Raw genomic sequence first — 9,854 nt, 5'->3', positions numbered from 1 at the left:
CACATGACCACTAGATTAGGAAAGGCCATTAAAAAGCAGACACTGTCTTTGCTGCTTTTACAACAAAGAAATGACTATATAAGAAGTGAGTTGTGCTGCTCAAAGCAATGCATATCCATCAATTATTTCCAACTCTTATAAAAATTATTTCCTTGAGGCTGCTTGCTACATTATAACGGTATTATGTTAGACTGTATAATGTGAAGCGCATGTATTTTTCCCTGTTGCAGGCACACATCACTTTTCAGACTTCTTCCTTTTCATTTAAAAACATTTGGATGTCTTCAGAGAATGTTATAATTTTATATAGGCTCAATTCAGATATCACACCAAACCATCAAACTTAACTGTGGATTTCCACAATATCCAAATGAACAATTCATGGATAGTGTTCAACCAGACTTTTAATGAAGGGCAAGAATGTACACAAGGACGTAGGATGCTAAGTAATATCTAGCTTGCTTTAATTCAGGCCTTGCTTAGTGATGATAACATAATTAAAACATAACCTTGACAAAAAAATACCAACCAGCCTTTATCAGTTTCTGTATCTACCCTGTATCTACCCTCAGTAGTTGCACCATTTACAGTCCTGCTGACAGTGTCTACATTAACCATTAAGTGGCTTCAGTGTCATTTAAGGTAACTGTTTTGCAATGCTTATATTTCCAGGTAACCATTTGTTTCAAGACAATAATACATGTAATAAAGATATTCTTTAATTAAAGTACGTCGAGTTTAGAAATTTTTCATTGTGGATCAAATTGTGGAGTGGGAATCTCAAAAAGAACACATCTGAAAAGAAAACCTGCAAAAAGAGAGAGAATACAGTATTAAACCAACACTCAGGACCTCGAAAAATAATTTGACCTTAGGTGAGATCAAAAGTAATTGCACCTGTTGTTCCAAAAGTTTTGCTTTTAAAAGTATGCAGGAAGTCCACAAACAAAGTTATCATTCCCCAAATCAATAATCTAGCTCTCCATGCATCTTCAGGAATTGCTAAACCCCAGACCATTATTATAGCAGAGCTGACTCTTGTTCTTGGGTCAGGTAAGATAAAACAGTAAGATAAAAAGCAGTTACACGTTGGCCCAGAGGAAGCTTGTCAAATGAATGGAGAAAGGTGGTGAGGAAAAGAAATAAAAAGCCGACTCCAGCAGTGTTCCCCAATCTCCAGAAATCAGAGTCAATACAAGAGCTGAGGCATGCAATTTCCTCTCTTGTGCTTCTTACTGTGGAAAAGGAAGTTGACCTGGTTCAATCAAATCACTGCCAAGCCACATAGATGCAACGAGTGGGTGCATTTAGATCCAGACTTGGGGAAGCACTCCCCCTCCCAGCTCAGAGTCCTTGAGACCAGAAATCTCACCTGAAATATGGAGCATGGTATTTTTCAAAGAGCATGCATTGTTTTGTACCACAAGGGAAATGTACTGTAGATTAAGATGGACCACCAGGTCCCTACTGTTTATATAAAGACTCTAAATTGATCAGGCCTAGTAAAAGGTGCATTGACTGTAAAATTTTAAAATGCAAATATCCCAATGATGGATCAGTATACTAATGTCCATGTGAAGAGGACCCTGTGAGTTCAGACGTAAACAAAGCAAGGTGCCTCCTTGAATTGTTTTTGGCATAAGACGGATCACAGAATTTGACTTCAATGTTCCCTTCACTGAACGTTTCCCTTCTGCTCTCCTCTGAGTAGGTGGGATCTCTTTTACAGACACCTTCCCTGTGTTGCAGCATTGTAATTCCCAAGTGTCCAGGCTGCCTGGAAGGAGACAGGTTCTGTTTTATAATGCAGAAGCATATTGCGGAGACGAAGTTTTTCTTGAAGTTCTCATTCATAAAGGCATAAACAATGGGATTGCAAATGGAATTGGAAAATCCAATTATCTGAACTATACCAAAGATCATCTTTATGGTGACTTCATCATACTCCCTTTCCAAATTACCTAGAAAGAGGAAAATATTCGCATTGTGACAAGTAATTTAGAATACATCAACATTATTTAGCCATTTTTGAAGCTTCAGGGCATTTCTCTCTTTCCGATTGCCCATTTGCATCAGGGAAAAAATTTGCATTACAATTTATATAGAACTAAATAAAATTCATTCAAGGGAAAAATACAAAGTCACAAACAAAAGATAAACCATTAAGTCCATATATACTGCCTTCACAGGTGTGTGCACACTGAATAACTTCTGATATGATACAGTAATTCTACTATCCTTAACAACTACAGTAGGGAATGAATAACATATAAATGAACATATAACTGGACCTTTAAAATTTTACCCAGTTGACCTAGTTTTGGGTAAAAGTGGCTGGTGACAAGAAAGGAGCCAATTTCTGGGTGCTACCTGTGAGCAATAAAATAGGAATCCAGGGCTTGATTCGTGGTGGTTCAAATTAAGTCCTGTGCTATAGGTAAATGGGCTGAGATCTATTAATACTGCTAAGAGCAGCAGAACTTAATTTTCTTAATACAGTAGATACACCAGGGCAGAGGTCAGCCTCGTTCCAATGTTTCTTTTTTTTCACATTTGTGCAAGGACAGAAGTGGCCTAACAGAGCAGAAAGGACAATGACAGTCATCACCCAAACCAGCCTGTTGAAATGCTTGGCACAGCAGAGGTATGAGAACAAGATCATAATAGTGCCGGGCTAGAGAGATTCTGGGGAACTCTTGCCATGATGCAACAGCAACATACAACACAAGCCCAGTATATGGAAAATGGGATGCCTTAAAATTATATGGGACTCTGCAAGATAGCCCCCATACCACTGCTACATCGTCCCATTCATTCAGAGAGAAGAGAGAAAGAATGTGATACTTACAATGACAGCAATAGCAAAATCCCTTGTGAGCCAACAACCCATATTTTCAAAGCAAATTCCATAATCACAATAAACTGCCATACTCTAAACATGATGTTTAGGAAAGAGCACATGATTGCTCCATAAGAAAAGGAACAGAAATATCAATAGTAATTTGAGAGAAATGGGTGAGTGGGGGAGAATCAATCACTGCAACTTCCAAAGACTTCTATACTCACTGTATTCTATCATCATATGAATTACGTGAAAAGGAGCCCAACAGACGGTAAACAAAACAACAACAGTCACCATCATAATAATTGCTCGCTTCTTCTTCCTAAAAGAGAAAAGACAGCTTGTTCTGTGAATTTAGCACAAGAGTTAGGACAGATTATGGTGATGGGGAAGGATCTCATATGTGAAACTGTCACTAACTCATATAGTTAACTTATCTCTAACTTCAGCCATTGTACCAGAAGACTGAAAAGTAGCAAGTGTTACACTGATTCTTAAAAAGAGGGACCAGGAATTATGGACCTTTCGCCTCGCTTCTGTCCAAGGCAGATTAGCAAAAACGGTAATCAAATATAGAATTATCAGGCATACAGAGGAAGAAACCCCACTGAGGGGAAACCAACATGGCTTCTGCAAAGGGCCGTCATGCCTCTGCAAGCTTTTGGAATTCTTTGAGAAATTAAAGAAGCAGAGAAGTTAGTAATGGGCTAGCATCTGATGGAGGCAGGTGTGCAAATCCCCACTGTGAGATGGAAGATTGCTGGTTGACCTATCCCTAGGCCAGTCACACCCTCTTGCAGCCTGAACTCACAGAATTGTTGCTGGGAGGATAAAATGCAGGAGGGGAGAATGCTTTTGTTGTTATTAACTCCATTTTTATCCTGCCTTATTCTCTGAGACAGAAGACAAAATATGAAAAGCAATTCAGATAGACACAAAAGACTTCCACCAAACAATGAAAGGGGAATGGCAATACAGAACTGGAAAACCATGGAAACTAAATACTGTCTGAGGTAACAAAGAGAGGGCCCTTACCTGGCAGAAGAGCAGGTTCAAATTAAAAAGGCACTGAGGCTTTTATTTTTTAATCTGGCAGTGCAGTTATACCTATCTAAACATACTGACTCAACTAACAGAGTTGAATTAAACTAATATTATGACTGAAACCCCATGGAAGGGAAAAGCTACTGGAGGTGATCTGAAGTACACAAAAAACAGCAAACAAGAAAAGAGTTAGCATCTCCTCTACTTGCTGCTTCTCTGATTCCAAGAGCCTCATAATTGTTAAAATATGCAATTTTAACTACGTGCAATGTGTGTTTTGGTCCTAAGTATCATTATATCTATTCCTCAAGTAGCTTCATCTGCTGATACCTAAATCTGGAGACTGGCGCCATGAATAGGCAAGCAGGTCTTTCTGCAAATCTGAAGAGTCCCAGGTTTGCAAAAAATTGCGGGGGGGGGGGGACAGAATGGGAGCCTAAACTACCCCGTTGTGAGGCGCTGGCTGCAGCGGCCTGGAGCGGCCAATTTGGATGCCGCCACACGCAACCCTACTTCCCACATATACAAATGGCACCTGTAGCTTTAAGAAACATAGGGCTTCAATCACCATGGCTTAGCAATCACAACACTACAGTCAGCTTTCCATCCTTTGTTTCTGTTTGTAAAAGGCACAGGGAAGGGGCAAGGCTGTCGAGGAAGCTCACCAGGACCATAAGCAGTCACTGAACAACTTGCTTCTACCTGACTTGCAGGACTCAGCCAGGCCCACATGCTTGCTACTGTTCAACATCGTCCACCTCACGAAAGCCAGTGTGATGCAATGGTGAGAGTTTTAAACTAGGAATTGGGAGACTCAAGTCTGAATCCCCATTCTATGACAGTAATTCACTGAGTGGCCTTGAGCCAGTTACACAATCTCACCCTAAGCTATCTCACAGGGCTTTTGTGAAGATGAAATGGAGCAGAGGAGAATGATGTAAGCTGCTTTGGGTCCTCACTGTAGAACTGGGGTAACGATGAGTAAATAAGTATTAAATACAGTTAAAGATGGAGAAAGATAAAAGTTTGATTCATGGTTGGGAAGGAGAGAAGGAAACATGTAAAGCTGAAGATATGGGGACTGTCTGTAAAAGAGAAACAATATGAGGATGGGGGATGCAGAGGGAAATTAAATGCCCCTGCAAGTCCTTGTGAATTCTCCACTGCACAGCTGGCACCATGCAGCTGGGAAGAGGCTACCAGGGGAGGGAATGAGGGAGAGCTGAAGCGGGGTAGATAAAGTTAAGTTGGCTGGTTTGGAGGAGGACAAAAGGAAAAAGGAAGAGGCAACTGGAGCTTTCAGGAAAGGGAATGAGGAAACAGTGGAGATGAGAGAAACAAGATGCTCCCCGCATAGGACTGCCAACCTCCAGGAGGAGCTCGAAGTTCTCCTGGGGTTACAACCGATCTACAGACTATAGAGTTCAGGTTCCCTAGTAGTGGTCTCCAACCTCCGGCCCGGGGACCGGTACCGGTTTGTAGATCAGTCAGTACCGGGCCGTGGCTCCTCCTCATCCTCCCCGGCTGCCTCCTCTGGGGCTGCCCTGCCACTCTGCCACCGGCTCACCTTTGGTGCTCTCCAGCGGTCACCATGGCTGGGGCTCCCCCTCAGCATAGCACTGCGCAGCTGCTACTAGCAGCACCCCCCAGTGGATGGCAGGAAATCAGGGCACCGTGAAAGCAAGTGGAGCAGGGGCTAAGGCCGTGGCGACGTCCCTCGGCAAAAGACTACCCCCCCCCGGTGGGCCTCAGTAAAATTGTCAAGCATTGACCAGTCCCCAGTGATAAAACGGTTGGGGACCACTGCCCTAGAGAAAACAGCAGATACAACTAGTGGACTCTATGGCACCAAATCCTTGCTGAGCTCCCTCCACTCCCAAACTCTGCCCTCCCCCAATTTTCAAATATTTCCCAACCTGAGTTGGCAAGCCTGCCCCAGTCCTTGAGGGTCCCCTGTACCTCACCTCTACCACTTTCCCCTCCCAAAAAAATCTAGGTTAGTGAGATAAATCTGCCTTTTAAAGCTAGATCAACAAAGTTTAGCTAGATAACATTCGTATTTAAGCATTACTGAAAGTACTAACCGTGATATTTTAGACATTTCGTTCCCATGCATAGTTTGCAGAACAGAAACATCTCCTACTCTTTTCTTAATCCAGAGCTCATAGCCAATTTTACTGTAGAGCAACAGCATCAGCATAAGTGGGAGAAGGAAGAGGATGACCAATATGAATGTTGCATATATCTTCTGGTGAACAGGACTGGCCCATTCTTCCAAGCAGCAAACATATTGCTTTTCATAAAGGAAGTCGTATTTATTCTGAAATAAAGGAAGTAGGAAAATCATATTTCTCACACAAAGGTACAAAAAATAATTTTGTCCTTTCATAAACAAGTAAAAAAATATGCAATGTCTTCAGGGGTCTTTGAAAGTTTAAATATAAGTTGGAATGGACATTAAAAAAACTGCCTTGAACAAAATAAGGCATTGGTCAATCTGTCAATACTGACCACTGTGTCTAACATGGCTGCCAGACAAGAGAAACTTTACCATTCCTGCTATTAGACATCTTTTAATTGAAGAAACCATGAATAGATACCATGAACTTATGTATGCAAAGCACATGCTCTACTTCTGAGCCATGGGCTATGCACACACACACAGCTACTCATTTCTAATAAAGCTAATTGGATCACCTGATGAAATTGGCTTTTTCTTTAGCTAACTGTCCCCTCAGGGGCATTAAAGCACAACATGGGCCTCACAGATTCTAGCTCAAATTTCATCAATATGTCTAGCCCTGTGTCTAGGACAATATTGGTCCTAACCAACCAATTAGTTTTGGTCAGTCTTATGGAAAGTGAAAACCATTACTTCGGGATTCACACTAGGGCAAGTCTGAATTTTTTTAGAATATAATTTCATACGCATTGGTTTTGCTATGTGCTACTATTTTCCATCAGACTATAAACAGAACAAGGTAAATAAGAGATTGCAAAGGTTTCTCCTGTAAACGTTCCGAAATCCAAGTAGTTCAGCTAAGAGTCCATGTTCTAAATAACAAAATGCATTAACATTTACTAATAGTTACGATAGTATTTAAAGAGACTGCCAAAATCCTGTAAAATTTAAGGTTACTTGTTTTCCATTGCTCTGACATGTTGTTTGTTCTAGGTTGGATACCATTCACAGGAAAGAAAGCTAAGGACCTGAAATAAGTAGAAGTATAGTAGGAAAGATTAGTTAAATAGGTAATCAAGATCATAGGATCATAGAGATGGCAGGGACCACCAGTGTCATCTAGTCCAACTCCTTGCACAGTGCAGGAACTAAAGATAATAATGTTGTTCGAAATGCATGAAATTTGTGCAGGGTCATAGGTTTTTATTGAATTTAATTAATAAACTTTAGTCTGACACTCAATACTAATAGGCATTTACAGGAGAATTTTCCAAAGTTCCCCCTATGAAGTGTACAAAAGTGCATCTAATTTTTCTTCTTCACAACAGTGTGGCTGTTGTAATTAATGTAACAATATGCTTTGATTAATATATTCTGTTCTCATTCTGTTCTCAATGCAAATTTAAAGTTCAGCCATAGAAGCCTTTTATCTATTGTGTTTTGACAGATGACACCTTGGGAATGAATCTAAAGCAGCCCTTACATCCATAAATGCTGCCTAGAAATGGCCTCCTGGAAAAGAAGACTATTTGTCAGCTAAATGATAATGTGACAGTGACCAATTCCTGCTTATTCAGGATGCATTACAGATTCTAATTCTACCCAGTTCAGAAGCTTGGAATAGCGAAAGGCTGCATATACCTTACATAATGTTGACAGCAGGCTAACAGGCCAGTAATTTGTAGAATCATTCTTGCCCCCTTTTTTGTATATGGGAACTATTATTGCATGCTTTCAAGCTACAGGAATAATTCCTGATACATTAATTTGAGTAAAAAGAGGAGCCGGCAGGTTGCTCCACCATAGCAAGCTAGCATTCAAAAGAATGAGTTGCATTAAATCAGACCCAGGGGACTTACCTGATCACATTTGCTTAATTAAAGAGCCTAATGTCTCCAGAAGAAATGGGTACCATAAGTCAGTTTTAGGGGGGCTCAACCAGAACCCACCTTGAGTCTGATCCAGGGCCCAACCCAATGGCTTCTCCCTCTGATCCTTCAAGACTGTTTTAACTCTAGTTGGCTCAAAGCTACCAAAACTAAACTCACATGCCAGGGCTTCTCCCCAAGTGACCTACTTAGTCTGGGTGAAGATCAAGCTAAGTAACTCCTCAGGCAAAAAATAGAAGACACTAACAGCCAAATGGACATAACAAATACACCAGCCTTTCTTTCATTGCCAGCTACAAGATATATATTAAAACCAGCTGCCTACCCCTCATCAGTTGACATCAATAAATATAGAAGAGCCTTTACATTAGCAAGATACTAGGCTATGCCTACAGCACTTCTGGGAAGCAGATATAAAAGCACTCCAATCTCAGAGAGATTGTGCACCCGCCCATTAAGTGAGATGGAAACAACTGAACACATTTTTTTCCGTTGCCCTTCCACAGCCTATAGCAAGCTTATCTGTCCCCTTTTGGATAGGAAGTGGATTGGACCGAAGAATTGCTCATGGATGAAAAGCCTCAAGTTTTATTCCATATAGCGAAATTTTCCTTCCTTGCAATTCAAGCCCACCAGAAGGATGCAAAATACTTACAACCATCATAATCACATGTCCTTCAAGCTACTTATACTGAAAAAAAAAGTTTTTGTATCACCTAAAAGTTGTAAAATTTTTATCATGCTTAATCTTTGCACTGTGATCTGAACTTGAACTCAGTCCAGGGATCTTTGCAAAGATGTAAAATGATGTTCTCAGGTCGCAGGAAGACAAATATATGATAGAATACTGGACACTGCAGAAAATCTGTTATTAACCATATGCCAGAAAGTCTGTGTCTCATTGCTATTACTGATAGTGGAGATAAGAGTCTTCCATGTTCTCACACATCCTCCCTCTGCTAGCCCTTTTCTTCTGGAACCTGTTGCACAATAACCTGCTTTTCCTCTTCTTTAAATTCCATATAGGAAAATTTCGCTATATGGAATAAAACTTGAGGCTTTTCATCCATGAGCAATTCTTCGGTCCAATCCACTTCCTTCTTTAAATGGGTACCCAGAGATCCTTTGCAAACTCAAAGTATATTTTGTGTCAATTTGGTTTGTCCTAATAAAAGGTATTACAAGAATTCTGTTCTTATTTTTGGATTCTACATAAATGTCACACATGGGCTGTCATAAGAATATAATTTGCAATGGATCTCAGATGGTCTGGGGAAAAGAGGTTTTTTTTCCCCTTTCATAAATCTTCTGCTGCTCTGTTTCTTCCTTTGTCCTTGGATATTTTGCCAAAAAGGAACTTTCGTATAACTATCACAGTGGTGTTTTTTTTTAATGGAATATGAAACAGTCACTCCTGAGGCAAACTGTAAACATGCCTATGCATAAATTCAGTGTACCCAATTATTCCAAAAGACTGGCTCTCAAAGCAGTTTACAATTCAAATTCATGAAAACACACAATACAAGTAATGAAACACTGAGTACATAAATATATTTGGGGTGGAAAAATCTATAAATATGGCTTGAGTGCCAACTTCTAATCTGGCTAGTTGGGTTTGATTCCCTGCTCCTCCCCATGCAGCCAGCTGGGTGACCTTGGGCTCGCCACAGCACTGATAAAGCTGTTCTGACCAAGCATTAATATCAGGGCTCTCTCAGCCTCATCTACCTCACAGGGCATCTGCTGTGGGGAGAGGAAAGGGAAGGCGAATGTAAGCCACTTTTGAGACTCCTTCTGGTAAAGTGGCATATAAGAACCAATTCTTCTTCTTCCTCATTTACAACACTCAATGAAGTGGCAGAAATTGACTTCTGAAGACAACAGAACCATGGCCTAA

At 40.6% G+C, this 9,854-nt stretch overlaps 1 protein-coding gene across 4 annotated transcripts in view; it reads right to left on the bottom strand.

The window, feature by feature from the left end:
- Positions 1-386: 386 nt before the first annotated feature.
- QRFPR (pyroglutamylated RFamide peptide receptor) overlaps positions 387-9,854 on the bottom strand; it is a 30,030-nt gene continuing 20,562 nt past the window's right edge. Inside the window, exons 4-7 of one of the 4 annotated variants that reach the window (XR_013224831.1) lie at positions 5,971-6,206; positions 3,067-3,164; positions 898-1,961; positions 387-808 (exon numbers count right to left, since the gene is read on the bottom strand). Coding sequence is in view for 3 of the 4 variants with exons in the window: in XM_077300419.1 (XP_077156534.1) it covers positions 1,564-1,961; positions 3,067-3,164; positions 5,971-6,206 (732 nt within the window). In the remaining variant the exon portion in view is untranslated. Of the gene's footprint in view, positions 1,962-3,066; positions 3,165-5,970; positions 6,207-9,854 lie in introns of all 4 variants that reach the window. The other 3 variants (XM_077300420.1, XM_077300421.1, XM_077300419.1) reach the window with 3 other exon arrangements.

The sequence above is a fragment of the Paroedura picta genome, chromosome 10, assembly GCF_049243985.1.
Source record: "Paroedura picta isolate Pp20150507F chromosome 10, Ppicta_v3.0, whole genome shotgun sequence".
Lineage (NCBI taxonomy): Eukaryota > Metazoa > Chordata > Lepidosauria > Squamata > Gekkonidae > Paroedura > Paroedura picta.
The sequence above is the reverse complement of the archived record's forward strand: the minus strand, read 5'-3'. Positions and strand labels throughout refer to the sequence as shown.